This window comes from Carya illinoinensis, chromosome 13 (genome assembly GCF_018687715.1).
Source record: "Carya illinoinensis cultivar Pawnee chromosome 13, C.illinoinensisPawnee_v1, whole genome shotgun sequence".
Lineage (NCBI taxonomy): Eukaryota > Viridiplantae > Streptophyta > Magnoliopsida > Fagales > Juglandaceae > Carya > Carya illinoinensis.
In genome coordinates, this window is record NC_056764.1 from 5,014,071 (window position 1) to 5,032,707 (window position 18,637).

At 38.0% G+C, this 18,637-nt stretch overlaps 3 protein-coding genes across 3 annotated transcripts; 2 read left to right on the plus strand and 1 right to left on the minus strand.

Moving 5' to 3' along the window:
- Nucleotides 1-617: 617 nt before the first annotated feature.
- LOC122292470 (dimethylnonatriene synthase-like) lies at nt 618-3,290 on the plus strand. The gene is made up of 2 exons (XM_043100849.1): nt 618-1,621; nt 2,470-3,290. The coding sequence occupies exons 1-2, from the start codon at nt 644-646 to the stop codon at nt 3,118-3,120; spliced, it is 1,629 nt and encodes a 542-aa protein (XP_042956783.1). The 5' UTR covers nt 618-643; the 3' UTR covers nt 3,121-3,290.
- A 312-nt stretch (nt 3,291-3,602) lies between these two features.
- LOC122292471 (cytochrome P450 CYP82D47-like) lies at nt 3,603-6,915 on the plus strand. Its single transcript, XM_043100850.1, has 2 exons — nt 3,603-4,679; nt 6,144-6,915. The coding sequence occupies exons 1-2, from the start codon at nt 3,738-3,740 to the stop codon at nt 6,768-6,770; spliced, it is 1,569 nt and encodes a 522-aa protein (XP_042956784.1). The 5' UTR covers nt 3,603-3,737; the 3' UTR covers nt 6,771-6,915.
- Nucleotides 6,916-7,040: 125 nt separating this feature from the next.
- LOC122292472 (UV-B-induced protein At3g17800, chloroplastic-like) lies at nt 7,041-14,792 on the minus strand. Its single transcript, XM_043100851.1, has 2 exons — nt 14,263-14,792; nt 7,041-8,027 (listed from the first exon to the last, which is right to left on the minus strand). Exons 1-2 carry the CDS (start codon nt 14,676-14,678, stop codon nt 7,223-7,225), a joined length of 1,221 nt encoding a protein of 406 aa, XP_042956785.1. The 5' UTR covers nt 14,679-14,792; the 3' UTR covers nt 7,041-7,222.
- Between the last annotated feature and the right edge of the window lie 3,845 nt (nt 14,793-18,637).

Genomic DNA, 18,637 nt, shown 5'->3' on the forward strand with positions numbered 1-18,637 from the left:
TTTTTAATTATTAAATAAAAATTTAAAAAATTTAAAATAATAAAAAAGTAATGAACTTATCATTATTATTTTCGCATAACAGGACATGATGTGGCATGCTCTGTACAGCTGGATCATCTAATGCAGAATCGCAGACTTCACAGTACAATGTTGCATCATGATCGATCGAACGGCTGCTGCATCAGCTGAGAATCCCGACAACTCGGAATTATTGATTGCCCCTGCGGTTCCACGTGATTCTTATGCCTCATTTGATTATTATAATATAATATTTTTACTATTAATTTTACTTTAAAATTTTAAAAATTTAAATTATTTATTATATTTTATATTAAAATTTAAGAAGATTATAATAATTATATGAAATAGAATAGTTTAATTTTATATAACTAAATTAGTCTTTAATTATATAACTAGAATAGTTTAAAATATAATTATATAAAATATTGTAAAAAAATGGCGTGATTATATTTTTCATAAATAATCTCACTTTTTTTTTTTTAATTATTGTTTCTAGTTTATATTTCTTGTTTTTATTCTACGTACGAGAGCCGACAGGAAATGACGTGTACAAATGGTATCCACTATAAATAACACATGCCAAGTCTTATACCAACTCATCCCAAAAATCTCCAGCTCGATCATGGTAATGACCATGGAGTTTTCCTCTGATCATGTCCAAACAATTGTTCAGCTTTTAGCTTTGCTAGTGATCATCCGTAGTGTCTTAAAACTTGCATCACGGGCCAGCAAGAAGAAAGGCGATGCCAAAGAAAGCCTTGGACCAGTCCCTGAACCACCAGGGGCATTGCCCTTGATAGGGCACCTCCATCTTCTTACAGGCCAAGCACAAGAACCAGTTGCTCGCATTCTTGGGGGCTTGGCCGATAGATTTGGCTCATTATTCTCGCTCAGGTTCGGCCACTATAACCTCTTGGTGGTGAGCAGCGCCGAGATGGTGAAGGAGTGCTTGGCTACCAACGACAGGGTTTTTGCTACGAGGGCAAACCTCGCAGTAGGAAAATACTTGGGCTACAACAACGCTATGTTTGCGCTCGCTCCTTATGGGCAATACTGGCGTGACATGAGGAAGATATCCATCCAAGAACTTCTTTCAAACCATGCAGTTGAAAGGCGGAGGCATCTCCGATCCTCAGAAGTGGAGTCCCTGATAAAAGACGTGCACTCGCTGGCTACAAACAACGAGGTGGTGAATATCAGCCATCGGCTTGAGGAAATGGCTTACAACATCATCCTCAAGGTGCTTGTTGGGAAGCGATTCTCCTCTGGTGAATATGCAGAAAAGAACAGCGAGGCGAATCTTATCAGAAGTGGTATAAACGAGGCTTTGTATCTGAGCGGAGTTTTTGTGTTGTCGGACGCCATTCCATATCTTGAATGGATGGACTTCCAAGGCCATGTTGGTTCCATGAAGAAAACTGCTAAGAAAATTGATTGTGCGCTTGATGTTTGGCTTGCTGAACATCTCCGACAGAAACGGGAACGTGAAAATACTGATGGTGATGAGAGTGATTTAATGGATGCCATGCTTTCAAGCCTTCCGGAGGATGCTGTGATTTCGGGCCATACACGTGATACTATCATCAAGGCGACGACAATGGTGGGTTAATTTGTTGTTCCGTTTCTTAATTATATAGTTAATTAATTATTAGTAAGAATTAGAGTACTGCTGTTATTAAATTTACTGCACAGGCCAGTAACCTTCATGATGTGGTATCATTACCACTTGATTTATTAAAATTATAAAAAAATCTATATATAAATTAAAAGAAAGTTTGAAAATATAAAATTAGTAAAGTTCAAATTTAAATTCTCTTTACCCCTTTTGTATTTATCTTTTTAATTTTTTAATAAATGACGTGGCATCACACGTCAAGAGGCTATCTAAACAATAAAGTAATTTCTGATAACCAAATAACATTATTCTAAAATTTATTAGACCTACGTAATACTTAGTTACTCTAGAAAATATTCGCTAGCTCAAGGTCAAGAAAATATGTTTGCAATAACGTTTATAATGATTAATACACTAAATAGATGTCAACAAGAAAAAAAAAAAAGCTTATTCTGAACTAATTAATATTTACTATAAAATTTAATCCAGAATAATTTTTTTTGTATGTATATTATGTCATTATGTTTGTTGATTTATCAGATTATTTAGCATAAAATAGCAATATTTCTATTTTGATTTTTTTTTTTTACAACGTTAATAGATCTCGTACGTAATAAACATTGTATTTATACGTACATAAATTTATACATTGAGATTGGTATATATTTTCATCCTTTCCTCCAAATTGACCTGAAATGATTGCATAAACATGATCATTTTGTTACGAAAAATTACATGACATTCTAGATTTCGATTCCATATTTCTAGCTCAAACCATTTCAAGCACGATCGATGTAAATAAGCTGGATTGTTTTTGTATTTTGTTGCTGCAGATTCTCATCCTAACAGGCGCAGGAAGCACAGCTGTTACACTAACTTGGGTACTCTCCTTGCTGTTAAACAACCCTACAGTGCTAAAGGCTGCCCAAGAAGAGATAGACATCCAGGTAGGGAAAGATAAATGGGTGCAAGAATCTGATATCAAGAACTTAAACTACCTGCAAGCCATTGTCAAGGAAACCCTACGAATAAACCCAGCTGGTCCCGTCACAGGAATTCGAGAGGCCATGGAAGACTGCACACTCGGAGGCTATCATGTTCCCAAGGGCACTCGCATGATCATTAATATATGGAAGCTGCAAAGGGACCCTCGAGTGTGGCCAGACGCAACTGAATTTCGACCCGAGAGGTTTATGAAAACTTCTCATCATGATCATGCAGACAGCAGTATAAGTAGTGATGCTAATGTCTTGGGGAAGCAGTTTGAGTACGCTCCGTTTAGTTATGGCAGAAGGTCATGCCCCGGAGGTAATTTTGGGTTGCAAGTAATTTACCTGGCTCTGGCTCGTTTGCTTCAAGGATTTGAGATGGCAACCGTGGGAGGTATGAAGGTGGATATGCGTGAAGGACTGGGATTAGCTTTGCCAAAGGCCGAGCCTCTGCAACTTATACTCAAGCCCCGCCTTCCAATGGAGCTCTATTAATTATAATTAATTACTAAGTTTCTTTGAAACTTCTGTTCCGACGTTGCCTTGCTATATCTAGGTAATTATAATTAGTCAAGATGATCAGTTAATGATGTACAGTCATCCCGAAGTGAATGACACGAAACGAAAATTACCTTGGATTAAATAAAGCGATACAACTTGGTTAATATTCCTTGTAGCAATCAACATTATTAAATGGTTGATGGAATTGCATGCGTGAAATCTATACTAATAATTCAAAGCTAATTTCATACCCTGTAACGCTCGCCGGCCGCACGGCGCCAAGAGTACTTTTGGATAATAAGCGGTTCCAATCTTCTGGATCGTCGCTTTCCCAAAAGTCACGCGTCAATAAAAAACTAAAAGATAAGAAGAAGGTTCATGCATTATTGAAGATAGATCCAAAAACCCAAATAAGACTCGGTCAATATTACGACTTTGAGAGCCACTACAACCATTCAAAGGTCGCAATAAATCATCCCTGGGCACCACCACCACTGATAAATTTTATCCCCATTGGTTATCCCGTTTTGTCGCCATTAAAGAAACCGCAAAACTGGGGTTGGAAAATTCTTGTCATAGTTTGATCAGTTCTCTGAAGTTTGAGGGACGACATGGAAATCACTTCTCATCTACTTGCAATTGCAGGGTTTTTAGTACTGGTGGTGTTGTACAATCTATGGAGGTTGAGAATTGGTGCTCAGAAAACAAAGGGTATGTTAGCCCCAGAAGCACAGGGTGCCTTGCCAATTATAGGTCACCTTCATCAACTAGGTGGCAAAAACCCAGTTGCCCGAACCTTGGCAGCCATGGCTGACAGACATGGCCCCATGTTCACGATCAGGTTTGGCCCGAAAAGTGCACTTGTGATTAGCAATCACGAGGCAGTGAAGGAGTGTTTCACTACTAATGACAAAGCTCTTGGAGCACGTCCGAAGTCAAGCCATGGAACGTACTTAGGCTACGACTATGCAGGATTTGGGTTTGCGCCTTACGGTACATTTTGGCGTGAGATGCGAAAGGTAGTCATGGTGGAACTCCTCTCTGCCCGCCGGCTCGAGACACTAAAGAATATGCAAGTCTCCGAGGTGGATATTTTGGTCAAGGATTTGTACTCTCTTTCAAAGAGCAACAATCACGGCCCTGTCAAGGTGGTGATTACTGAATGGATTGAACGCCTAACCTTCAACATAATAACTAAAATGATTGCGGGGAAGAGATATTTTCCCCACGCCATTAATGGTGCAGATGATGGAGAGGCAAAACGCATATGCAAAATCATCAAAGAATATATGTACGTATCTGGGGGGCCAGTCGTTTCTGATCTGATACCGATTCTAGGATGGATTGATTTTGGGGGTCAACTGAAATCTATGAAGCGTATTGGAAGGGAATTGGACACTCTAATAGGAAGTTGGATTGAAGAACATAGCCTGAGGAAACAGAAAAGTGAGGCAAGCGACAAGCCAGACTTCATCGATATCATGCTATCAGTAATTAAGGATGAATCCATGTTTGGCTATACTCGTGAAACCATCATCAAGGCTACGGTATCGGTACGTTTTGTAACATTTTCTTTCGCATTAGCCTTAATAATCGTAATATGCCGCCAAAGCCATAATAATCGTAATTTTCTTTAGCATTAGCCTTAATAATCGCATTAGCCTTAGAGCATGTTTGGGGTTGCGTTTGATAGTTAAAAAAGTGTTTTAAAATGGTTTAAAGTACTTAAATAATAAAATTTACATGTTTGGTAATTTTATAATAAAGTACTTTTAAATAAAAAAAAACTAGAAAAGTACGTTTTAACAAAAGCATCAAAGTGATGCTTTTTGTTAAAAGCACTTTATAAAAAATAACTCCTATTTTTCCGTTACATGTATATTACAAAATGCTCCTCACTATTTTACCACAACGACAACTTTACCCCTCCCCTTCCTAGCTCTCCCTTCTCTCTCTCCCTTCTCTCTCTCTCTTTCCGTTACATAGCGTCTTATACATACGTACGTGTTCTTTACATTAATTGTAAAGATGGAATAGTTCATTAGTTGATCTCTGTTAATTATTTCTTCTTGCCATATTCAAGTTGTAGGTATATGCAGTACTGCACAAACATGCAGTTTATTCAATGCAAGAATATTATTTCAGTTTTCTCTGCATGCATTTGTAATTTCTATTGATATTAAGCTCACTTATTATTGCTATTTCACTTATGCATGGTTGAAGTTATTTTTATTCCATTATAATTACTGAAAAATCTATTAGACCATTTTCGTTGTTATTTTATTATAATATTTTATTTCTATCAAGCATATACCATTTTGTGTCATTTCTACCTCAAAAAGTACTTTTTAAATTCGTTTCCAAACAAATCTAATATATTTGAAAGTACTTTAGACATACGGATCCCAAACAGTAAATAACTTTTTAATAATAGAGCTTATTACGTTAAGCTCTAAGCTATAAGCCTTAAGCTAAAAGCAATATTTTCTACCACAACCCCAAACATGCACTTAGGATCGATGCATTGTAGAATAGAAGCTTTAAGCTTCACAACTATAAGAACGAAAAACAAAACTTTGGCAGTTGACCGGAACTACTTTCTCTTCACAAACATTACATTAACAGAGCAACCACTGAAAGAGTAGACCTTAACAACAGAGGAGACTAATATCGTACTGGTTTCAACATGAATCTAGCAAAGAAAAGGAGCACCATATCCCTTTTTTCCCCATTTGTAACAGAGGAATGCATGACTAGATGCACGCGAAAGCCGACTGCCTGGCCACCACTAAAGATTCAAGTGTTCTGAATTAGTTCCAAGTACACCTTTTGATTCATTCAATAAAAAGATTCTCCTTGTTGCAACTAGATCCATTTCTTGGAAAGGTCAATGACATGTCTTTGACACGTATTGTAATAACATTACAGTTAAAATGTAATTTTTTTTTGTTTTCACAAATTGCAGTCCTCTAGAAAGAAATGTTGCTTCTAACTAGAGTCTCAATTTCATGTTGTAGAATCTCATCATAGCTGGCTCAGACACAACATCTATTAACTTGACATGGCTTCTGTCCTTGTTATTGAACAACAAAGATGCTTTGAAGCGTGCCCAAGAAGAGTTAGACCTCAAAATTGGAAGGGATAGATGGGTAGAAGATTATGATATTAAAGATCTGGTTTACCTCCAAGCTATAGTCAAGGAAACCTTGCGCTTATACCCACCAGGCCCGCTGGCAGTTCCACACGAGGCAATGGAAGATTGTCATGTTTGTGGCTATTACGTTCCCAAGGGAACTCGTGTGTTTGTAAATTTGTGGAAGTTGCATCGAGACCCAAGGGTTTGGCACGACCCAGATGAATTTTTGCCGGAGAGGTTTCTTACAAGCCATGCAAATATAGATGCTTCAGGCCAGCATTTTGAGTTCACACCATTTGGGTCTGGAAGACGATCTTGCCCGGGGTACACATTTGCCTTGCAAGTATCACATCTTACATTAGCTCGCTTGCTTCAAGGATTTGAGTTAACAACACCACAAAACATGCCGGTAGACATGACTGAAGGCTTAGGCGTTACCTTGCCCAGGGCAACTCCTCTCGAAGTCGTCCTCACTCCACGCCTTTCTTCGGAACTCTATGATGATTAATGCTAGAAAGCATTGATTTACAAAACTAATCTTGCATATCTCTGTTTTCAGCTTCTTGTTTTGACTTCTTAGTATATTATATGCAGTACTCTGTGTAAACTCATCCCTGGTTAGACAACTCAAAAGCTACGTAATATTGTGTTCTCTTTTTGTTTCTGTAAAAACTAATGAAAGATAATTGTCGACTCTACGATTTCATATCCCACGAAAATGGAGAAATATTTTGAAACTGGAAACAACTCCTTTACCAAATAAAAAAACAAAAAAGACTTGAGCAACATGATTCAAATGCTTCATTAAAACTCTGTATAATATCTTTTTTGACAATACCATGTACTATACTTTATACATAAGAAAATTCTCGAGAAATAGCAAACCAGAGTGAGTAACTACATTGCGGAACTACTATTTACAAAGGGAATTACTTGCTTCATAATAAACTCTCCGTTCAACTAATTATTCTCCTTGAGCTTATACACAGTGTCAATGTATTCTTCTGTGTCCCAAAGGAATGAACCAAAAGCGACAGCCTCCAAAACCAACCTCCTCAGACTTGAAAATGAAGTCAAGATCACCTCATCATTCTCAACCAAACCAGTCTTCCCGTCCCCAAAAAGTGCACAGCTATGATTCTCAATCAAATGGACAGCCTCCTTGGACTTCAGTTTTGCACATCTCTGCAATGTCTCAGGATCTAACCTCATCACATAACATTTCAACGGTTCACCTTTCATTCCCTGGTTAGTCGATCCTTGACCATGTGACACAGATTGTTTGTTACTGACAGTGTCAAAGACAAGGTTTTTCAATCCATAAGCACACAGCTCTTGGAACTGATTGGAGGTCCTACATCCGAGATGGCAGTCCTGGTTTGCCAAAGCTAGACTTTGCTCCAAGTGGTGCCTCAATGAGGCAGACTTCAAAAAGTATCCATACAAGACAGAGGCCACATATACTCGGCCAAGCATGAGTCGTGTGATCTTAGTTGTTGCCCAATAGTCTGTGACACTAGAATCTGCTCTCAAGCCAATGATAGTGGTGACATGTTCCCTGACAATCTCCAAAACCTCCAAGCTGTGAATGGACTCCAGCTCCCAGTCCCTTGAAGGGCAAATCTCAAGTCTGCTATTATAAACGCATCTAGAGAGTCTTGGAACTAAGGGGACTTTGATCTCAGAGAATCTATAAAAGATTAGCATGTACATGACATCCTCAATGGCGAGTTGGCACTCCTTTTCCTTTAGTTGTGCAACCCTCCTGCCATTCAGATATATTTCATAAAAAACTAAGAAATAAAGAAATACATTTAATGGTTTCAGTCCTCAAAAGTTTCCAATAATGGTTCATCCTTGCTAGTTTGTCTAGAAGTTTTGTGAAGCAAGAGCCCATTGGTGGGCAATGCTTTTGTAGCGATTGCCCATGTGCATGGCTATGACATGTAACCCTAGTCACATTGACCATAGTTAGCACATGTAATGGCACAATCAATTCAATGAAACTCATTCTCAACAGGTATCAAACACTGTATACTACAAATCCAATTATTGTGCTATATAGGATTCATACGCATCCTTGTAATCAATGGAACTCGCCACCAGTATAACCACCTTTGATGCTGCACTGTGAAAGAGAACCATTTGGTTTCAATTTCTGTTTTTGTTATCAATACATTCTAAATACCTTTTTTTTTATAAAGTAAACACATTCTATATACATTTCAAATACCTTTTTCAAATTCTATGGAAATGACATTGAATAGTTGAAGTCGTCAAATCATGCTAACATAGCAACTACTGATTAGTGGGCAGACATCAGTAAAGTTGAACATTAGGTATATGAGGCTAACAGCAGTAGCACTAATCATGCTTCCAACTCAGCAGCACCCTGCCGTGGCACTCCACAAAGACAGCCTTCACACAAGGATGTTTCCAGCTCATCAAATGAAAAGCAAACTTGTGAATCTTGAGATTATTGTGTCCTCTTTTGTAAATGCACTATTGATTCGTTTCTTATTGTAGTAAGGCTTGTTATAACCGTTTCTGATATAATTTTGATCTGGTGTGTAAGGTGCACAATAGGTATTTGTACAATTGCCCAAATGTTCTGGGCTCTTCTTTGTTTCCTATATAAACAACACTGTGCTGTACACAATCGATATAATGAAGAATATCATTCTCATGCATACTCTCTAGCATGGTATCAAGAGCCATTGTCCAGACAAACGTCTGCTCTCATGGCTGAAGCTTTACCGAAATCAAACCCATCCCCTTCTTTCCCCTTCTTCCACATCTCTCTCACCTAGTTACAGTCAAGTTCACCCATGAAAACTATCTCCTCTGGCGCACACAGATGGACCCTTATCTTCGGGGCCAGCATCTTTTTCATTTTGTCGATGGTACCGGTTCCCCACCCTCCCGCTTTCTCCCTGATAAAACCACCATTAACCCAGATTTTATCACTTGGACCCAAACCGATCAAATGATCCTTAGTGCCATCATTTCCACTCTCTCTGATAATCTTATTGCCCAAATGGTTGGGCACTCTACTTCTCGAGAAGTTTGGTCCGCCATTGACAAGCTTTTCACCTTCCAAACTCATGCTTGAGTAATTCAGCTTCCGTACCAGTTAGCCACAGTGTCCAAAGGTGCTAGCTCCGTCTCTGACTATTTTCGCAAAGTTAAACACCTCTCGGACACTATGAGTGCTGCTGGTAATCCACTCTCTCCCACTGAATTTACCTCATATCTTCTTGCTGGCCTAAACAGTGAGTATGATGCCTTTGTTACCTCAGTAACCGCTCGACTTGAACCAATGGCCACTGAGGAATTATATGGTTTACTGTTAACCCATGAAAGTTGCCTAGCGCATTCCACTCACCTTCCCGTCTACTACTTTCTCTGCCAATTACACCTCTGAACCTCAAAATTACAATAATCGTGGCCAAGGTACTTACCGTGGCAACAACCGTGGCTCTTCAAGCGGTCGTGGTCGTACCTCTTCCTCCACCTATAACCCAAATTCCTCCTCACCTCAACCTCAAACTTTACCTCACTCCAAAGCCACTTGCCAAGTCTGTGGCAAGGTTGGTCACATTGCCTTAAAGTGCTATTACCGTTTTGATCATGCTTATCAAAGTGACCCTCCCCGCAATTTCACTGCCAGCTACAGCAGCACTTTCCCATCACCTGACCCCTCCTGGTATCCAGATACTGCTGCAACCAACCATATCACCTCAGACATATCCAACCTCAACCTCACTTCAGGACCATATGGTGGTAATGAGCAGATTCAAATTGGTGATGGCAGCAAGCTACCTATTGCTAACATTAGTGACTCTAAATTTTCTACTTCATCTCATTCTTTCATTCTTAAAAATATTTTACATTTTCCTGCTATAACCAAAAATTTAATCTCAGTACAGAAATTCTGTCTTGATAATTCTGTTGTCTTTTAGTTTCATAGCATTCATTTTCTTGTGAAGGATGCAATGACGGGGGTCCCTCTACTTCATGGTCCCATGCGTAATGGTCTTTATTGCTTCTCCAACACACATCCAATTTCTGCTTCTGCAAAGGCCCTCATTGGTGAGCATACCACTCCTTCTTAGTGGCACTCGCATTTGGGTCATCCCTCACTTCAGCTTGTCTCTCAGATTATTTCCAAATATCATCTTCCAGATTCTCCTCAGTCTTCGTCTACTTCTTGTTCAGCATGTCGTGCAGCAAAGAGTCATTAGTTTCCGTTTAAATAATCTCATCAGCACTCTTCCAAGCCCTTGCGATTAATTTACATAGATGTATGGGGTCCTGCCACTGTTATTTCTTGTGAAGGGTTCAAATATTATGTATCTATTTTGGATGATTTTACACGGTATACATGGTGATACCCTTTAGTGAAAAAATATGATGTTATGTCTATTTTTCTCAAATTTCAAGTTTATGTTGAATGTCTTTATTTCCAAAATCTTGTCCATTCAAAGTGATTGGGGTGGAGAATATCATCCACTCAACAACTATCTCATTTCTCGAGGCATCTTCCATAGACTCTCTTGTCCTCACACTCACCAACAAAACGGTGATGTGGAACGGAAGCATTGACACATTGTCGAAACGGGCCTTGCCCTTATGGCCCATGCTTCCATGCCCCAACTTTACTAGGCCGATGCGTTTCACACAGCCATTTTTCTTATCAATTGTCTTCCTTCACCTGTCCTTCATAATTGTTCCCCTTATGAGGAATTATTTCAAAAACCCCCTGATTATACCTTTCTCAAAATTTTTGGCACTACTTGTTGGCCTCATCTTAGGCCTTACAATCACCATAAATTAGACCTCCGCTCCACACAATGTATTTTTCTTGGCTACAGTAATTCTCATAAGGGATATCGCTACCTTCATCTTCCCACTGGGCGTCTTTATATTTCACAGGATGTTGTGTTTGACAAACACATTTTTCCTTTTTCTCTACCAAATCCTCCTTCCAATATCACTCACTCCTCTCTTCCATCAATTTTAGGCCCGCCTCCTTCTAATCTTGTTTCTGACAAATCCAATTGCCTCTCTCGGCCCATCATTCCTCCTTCTTCTCCTCGGCCCATTAACCAAACTACTACATCTCCTTCCAGCTTCCAACTCAGATTCGAGCCTATCCTCATCTTCTTCTACTGACTCCTCTGAACCCTCTCCTCCTGTGCAAATTCCTTCTTCCTCTGTTCCAACAATAGTCACTCGATCTCACACAAATTCTCTCAAGCCCTGTGAATACAATGATGGCATGGTACTATGGCCACCACCAAAAAGTTACTTGACCATTACCTCCATTGTTCCTGAAGAACCTACCTACTACACCAAAGCAGCTAAACATGATGAATGGCACACAGCCATGTCCAATGAGTTTCAGGGGCTCCTTCAAACTAATACCTGGACTCTTGTTCCAGCCTCTGAAGGTACTAATGTAGTTGGTTGTAAATGGGTTTTCAGGACAAAGCGTCTTGCTGATGGTACGGTGGAACGAAGGAAAGCTTGTCTGGAAGTGGTGAAGCCCACTACGATCCGCACTATCCTGTCTATTGCTGTTACAGAACACTGGACTCTTCAACAACTGGATATTAGTAATGCATTTTTACACGACGAGCTCCATGAACCGGTTTACATGTCTCAACCTCTTGGATTTGTCAATCCAAATTTCCCATCATATTTGCAAATTAAACAAAGCCATTTATGGCTTAAAACAAGCTCCATGAGCTTGGTTTTCCAAGTTAAGCAATCGATTGTTAGAGCTTGGTTTTACGTCCTCTCTCTTGGATTCTTCATTGTTCATCTATCACCACAGCTCTGTCACTTTATTTTTTCTTGTCTATGTGGATGATATCATCTTGACTGGTTCTGATCCTGAGGCAATCTGAAGTGTTCTTTATGCCCTCAATCTCTCTTTTCCTGTAAAAGATCTTGGGCCACTTCGATTCTTTCTTGGCCTTGAGATTCAACAGCTTGAGAATGGTCTTCATCTCTCTCAAACCAAGTATATCTATGACTTATTGAAGAAAACTCATATGGACTATGCTAAACCAGTAACCTCACCTATGGCTGCCTCAGTAAAGTTGACTCTTGCTGATGGCCCTTTTTTGAAGATCCAACGCTGTACCGCAGCACGGTAGACAGTCTCCAATACTTGTTCCTAACACATCCTGATGTTGCCTACGTGGTCAACAAAGTGTGCCAATTCATGCACACTCCTAAGGTTCCTCACTAGCAGGCAGTCAAGCAGATCCTCCAGTATCTTAAGCACACAGCCAGCCTTGGTCTCCATATCAAACCATTTACAGCTTATAACTTGCATGCTTTCACGGACACTGATTAGGCAGGATGCCCTGATGATCGACATTCAACGGGGGGCTTTTGTATCTTTCTTGGTTCCAATCTAGTCTCTTGGGGATCCAAGAAGCAAAGCACTATTGCCCGCTCCAACACAGAGGCGGAATACAAAGCACTGGCTAATACCACTGCTGAGCTCCTCTGGTTCCAATCCTTACTCAAAGAGCTTGGTGTATTTCTTCCTATGCCCCCCACTCTCTGGTGTGATAACCTGGGAGCCACTTATCTCTCAGTAAACCCTGTCATGCACTCACGCACAAAACACATCGAGATTGACTTTCATTTTGTGTGTGATCAAGTTGCTTCTAAAAATTTACATGTTGCCTTTATCTCCTCCAAAGATCAAGTTGCTAATGTCTTTACAAAGCCATTGGTGTCAACACGATTTTTATTCTAAGATCGAGTCTCACCCTTGTTCCAATGATGGAATCGTGGGAGGATAACATAAGTAGCACTAATCATGCTTCCAACTCAGCAGCACGCCGCTGTGGCACTCCACAAAGACAGCCTTCACACAAGGATGTTTCCAGCTCATCAAATGAAAAGCAAACTTGTGAATCTTGAGATTATTGTGTCCTCTTTTGTAAATGCACTATTGATCCATTTCGTATTGTAGTAAGGCTTGTTATAACCATTTCTAATATAGTTTTGATCTAGTGTGTAAGGTGCACAATAGGTATTTGTACAATTGCCCGAATGTTCTGGGCTCTTCTTTGTTTCCTATATAAACAACACTGTGCTGTACACAATCGATATAATAAAGAATATCATTCTCATGCATACTCTCTAGCAGAGGCCAACTTTTTGTGGTTCGGTAATCAAATAAATCATGACATCTCATCCTCATTAATCCAATAAAATCTGTGTTATTTGTTCTTGTAAATCAAAGAAAGCTTTGAACTTGCATCTTAGACTGAATATAGGCATTATAAGAGCATAGAAAGTTTATGGCTTTTCCAATATTAAACTCCTTTTGACTGACAGAAAGCAATACCTGTTCAAGAGAGGAGCATATATAGGTGCCAGAGATTTTGTGAAGATGTAATAACAACACGCAAATATAAAGCAATCTTGCGACATTACATGAACGGGATGATGCAAGTGGCTAGAACAGAGTCCTACTTCTCATAGATAACACCCTGAGAATTGCCTCTATTCTCTCTCAAGAAACTATCAAACTTAAAAAATACCAAGAACTATACCGTTTGATAGAAACAGACTAATCAATACACTACTTAATCACCTATGACCGAGTAATAATTTCACAAGCTTATTCTTTTGTCTCTTTCAAAATAAAACTTTAGAGATGGATTTAAAAAAAAAGACTGGAAATCTCATAAGTTATAGCACAAGCCAGCAGCTTTTACGAACAAAAAAGAAAGTCATATACTGCGAAAATATATTCGAATATGAGTGCGCGCATCTCACAGGGTTACCCAATAAATTAAAAAGTCACCTCGAACTTTACTCAATAAAATCTATGCGCATGCGGCATACATCATAACGACAGAAATACACGCATGCATAATTAATACATACATACATGCACAAAGACAGATATGTAGTTACATATGAAGATATAAACAGACAATTAAACATAGATATACCAAGGAACAAACCTGTGAAGGCAGGCTTCATCGGAGCCTACGGTAAGCAGCATGCGGGAAACGGCACCATCGCGATCATCGGCAAGGAGCTTCAACTCCTCCGCGACGGCGACGTGGAACAATTGGCGGTGATTCTGCAACACACTGCTCAAGAACTTCCCCGGCTGGGACCGGGGCTCGAGCGGGGAGTTGAGGCTGCTACTTGGCTCGCAGTGGCTGGCCCCGGCGCTGGCGATTACGGGAAAGGCCCTCCCGACCGGCCTGATGGAGAGACCAGAAGCGGCACGCCCGGAGAGGAGGTGATTGTTGGGAAAGTTTAAGGCAGTTCTGGGAGAGAAAGTAAGGGGATGACGAAGCGAGGGAGGAGGGTATGAAGAAGAGAAATTGGCGGGGGAGAAAGTGCTATGGCGCGAGAGACAACAGTCCATCAACAAACGGTGCGTGGGAGCCCCAAAGAATTGAGAAGTGGTGCGAAGTGTGGGAGTTTGGTGGGTGTCAGCTTTCGTTTTTGTAATGGATAAGGTTCCGTGGCCTTTACAGAGCGTGCGAGGTCAGAGAATAGGAGATATTATCCCAATTCAAATTGGGAAAATATCTGAATTGGGATAATATCTTTGCCTTATAAATAGAGAGTAATTTTAATATAGTAGTAAAGTGTGATAGTATTGTATAATTATTTTAAAAAAGAATAAAATTTAATTTTTTTTATATAGATATCTTATTTATTTATTTTTTTAAATAATTACGCGATGTTTATATATTCACTACTATAATTATTATTTTTTACAAATAAATAAAATATCTTGTGACTTTTTAATAGAAAATATGTGGGAGAAAATCAAATAAATAATTGATAAGAATTCGTGTATACATCAATAGTTGGGGTCTTAGAATTCTAAATGGATCAGGTCTCACATTAATGAATAGAATTCGATCAAATTTTTATTATTTATTTTTAATTATAAATTAAGAAAATAATAAATATTTAAAAGATAAGAATGAATGTCGTGAGAATAAAGTGAGGGTAGTCAATAATTCATTTGTTGGTCCAAAAAACTTATGATGAAGATTTTAGTAGCCAACAATGGTCCCTCCATTTGCAATGGATTAGGAGAGGTGTCAAGTCCAATAGTGCGTGGGACCCCATGTTTTTGTCCTTTTATTCGATTTATTATTTGTTATATATATATATATATATATATATTTCTCTTTATTTATACATTTTGTTATTAATTTTGTAAATGATACCAAAGATTCCAAAGTGTTGTCATCATGTCCTAACCCATTGAATAAGAAACATATAAATTTATCTAAGACTTTTCAAGCATCAATTATTGCTTGTTGGCTGTGTAAGGAAATTATATTTAAAGAATACAACAGAAGTCTAATAATATCACCCCTCGTACATGTGACAACATTTTACAAAAAGATATATACCTTTTATCTCATAAATAAAAAATAATTTATAAAAATAAGAAAAAATTTAATTGCAAGCATAACTGTATATTAATATGTGCACTAATTTAATGTGATTGATCAAAAAATAGATTTTATTACAAAAAATACTAATTTAAATTTTGAATATAAAAGAATCAGTATTAGTACGTAAATTGGTACACAACTTTACTTGTACATAACAAAACTCAAAAAATAATACCATTCCTAAGAAATATAAGTAAAGATTGCGAACCGAACGGAGCTCTTTGTATCATTAATCAAACCCCATAGAAGAATCTAATTACATTTACATTTGTTTAACTAACAAATAAATTTAGGAGAGTCGTATGAGATTATTATATACACGAAAGGTTTAAACTTAAATTTTGTTAATATATGCGCTATTAATATTCAAAATTAGAAAAAGGGCTACATATGTGCTATTAATATTTCGATAAAAATGTTTGATTTCCCAATTCTACATTGCTGAGAGAAATTTTTAGATACCCTCGACCATACTTGGGGTTTATAAAAGTTTAAAAATTATTATATAGGGAAGTTACAATTTAACATCTCGAATTATTATCAGCTTTGCAAAAGAGAAATATTACTTATTATCCCCATATCATATATTAATATATGATTTGTTATTTTTATTATTCTATTTAAACACACATATTTACAGATTAATATATTTGTATTTAAATATAATGATAAAAATGAAAAATCGCATATTTGTATGTGATGCAAGGGATTATAAGTAAAATTTTTCTAAAATGTATCTTAACGTATCAAATTTTGAAAATTTATATATATGGCAAGCTTCATTCCATAATAAACCAACATAATTTACAAGGGTAATAATTATACAGACATAGTGGGAGTCTTTGCCATTGTGAAAATCTAGAAGACGCTAAGGGATATATACAAGAAGCCTGTATGGAAACTGTTTATTGTGTTAAATTAAATTGTGCGCATATCGATTTTGAGATTGATGAATTTTTTGAACCTTCCATTCTTCAAAGTTACGAAGCAGATATTTTATGTCCCGTGTAATGGATTGCATTGTCCAATCTGTTGCTGGCTTTGATTTGGAAATTGCTTGCACCACCAGTTTTGAGTCTCCTTCAACAAGGATCTATTTTTAAGTTTTTTCTTGCTGCCTCTTGGATTGCCATCAGTGCTGCCGATGCTTCACATTGTTTTCGACTACCACATCAAATGATAGTAAATAGAAGCCTTCTGATGGGAGTTGTCAATTGATCTATTGCTGTTGAAATTTAGTGGTCCATGCTTTACTATGCTTAGTGAAAACTTGTGAAAATTTTGACTCAAAACCACATTGGTGAAGGACAAGAAGAGTTGTGGACAGCTTGATTTATGAGGTACCAAAGATTATCCATAGCAAGTGCAGCAAAGAGTTGAAAAGAATGAAGGTCTTTTTAGGTATTGCTAATCCAGTGGAGGGATTAAGTATGATGACAATCCAACTTGAGATTGGTTGCCTGGGAAATTGTGAGATATTGATTGGCCATTTGGATTGTCTCCATAGGATTCTTGAAAAATGACAATTTAGGAATAAGTAGGAAAGATTTTCTTCTTCAGTGTGACAGAGAGCAAAAAACTTGGTCTTCCTCGAAGGGTATTACTCTTTTTAAGTTGGATCGGGTACGGAGAATGTTATGCATAACCTTCCAAATGAAGAGTTTTAGTCTATCTGGCATCTTTAATCTCCAAACTTTTTTCCATGTTTCTGTTAAGTGTTGCATTGGTGTAGGAATGTGAGAATTGATCAATGTAGCATACGCATATTTAACAGAGTAGTTACAAGAAGAGTGGGGTATCCATTTAATTCTATCTCTAATGGAATAGAAATTAAAGTGTGAGAGAGGAATTTTCAATATTTCATTAACTGGTTTAGAGTTAAAGAGTCCTGGATAAGAAGAATGTTCCATCTTCTTGGTTCCTCAAGAGTTAACTAAGAAACTTTCATGCTAGGATCAATGTAGGGGTTGCTCTGATCGAGTTGTGGCCTTAAACAATGAAGTGTGGATACTAAGGGACCAATCCAAACTCTTGTAGAGGCTCCGTTATTAATCTAAAAACAAATACTAGATTATTTGATGAAATCTCTTTGTTTTAAGAGACCCTTCCAAAACCATGAATCCATTGGTTTTGCACTCACTTCTAGGACTTCTAAGAAAGTGGTGTTCCTTAGGTACTTGCTAGTCAATAAATGTTTCCAGATGTTGTTAATGTCATTGAGAAAGAACTAAGCAAACTTAGAGATGAGTGCTTTGTTGAAAAAAGATAGTTTTTTAAGACCAAGGCCTCCCATGCATTTTGGTATACATAGACTGCTAGGATTTTGGAGTATATATATGGCCCTATGGGTAACTTGAGAATCAATACCCCACCAAAATCTTCAAAAGGAAGTGTCCAATTGTTTAGTAATTGAATTTGGCACCGAGTGGAGATGATGTAGGATGGGATTGAGTGGGCTACTGATCCAATAAAAATGGTTCTACCAGCTTGGGATAAAATTCTGGATTGCCATCCTTGCATTCTATTATGGATTTTTTCTTGAGCTTCTTTGTAGGGGTGCTACCCGCATCATGCGGGGCGGGTGCACCCCTTCCCCGCACCCCGCCCCCGCATGATGCGGGGGATGAATATTTCATCCGCACACGGGGGCGGGGCGAACACCCCATCCGCCCCTCCCCCGCCCACTTCAAGAATCTCATATTTCAATGGGCTTAAAAAAATTTTTGTGTCTAAAAATATTATTTTTTGACCTAAATTATTATATAATTAAATCTTAAATTAAAATTTATATATATAATAATAATTTAAAAACTAATAACATAAAAATTATGTTACTAATTTTTAAATTTGTTAAACTTGTTCACAAGAATCACAAGAGAGTGAGACTTGTTCATCACAAGCTTGC

Bases quoted from the DNA above. Each gene is read 5' to 3' on its own strand.
- LOC122292470 (XM_043100849.1), top strand. From the start codon at position 644: ATGGTAATGACCATGGAGTTTTCCTCTGATCATGTCCAAACAATTGTT. The intron at 1,622-2,469 runs GTGGGTTAATTT...TTGTTGCTGCAG, and splicing joins TCATCAAGGCGACGACAATG to ATTCTCATCCTAACAGGCGC.
- LOC122292471 (XM_043100850.1), top strand. From the start codon at position 3,738: ATGGAAATCACTTCTCATCTACTTGCAATTGCAGGGTTTTTAGTACTG. The intron at 4,680-6,143 runs GTACGTTTTGTA...TTCATGTTGTAG, and splicing joins TCATCAAGGCTACGGTATCG to AATCTCATCATAGCTGGCTC.
- LOC122292472 (XM_043100851.1), bottom strand. From the start codon at position 14,678: ATGGACTGTTGTCTCTCGCGCCATAGCACTTTCTCCCCCGCCAATTTC. The intron at 8,028-14,262 runs GTTTGTTCCTTG...TCTGAATGGCAG, and splicing joins GATGAAGCCTGCCTTCACAG to GAGGGTTGCACAACTAAAGG.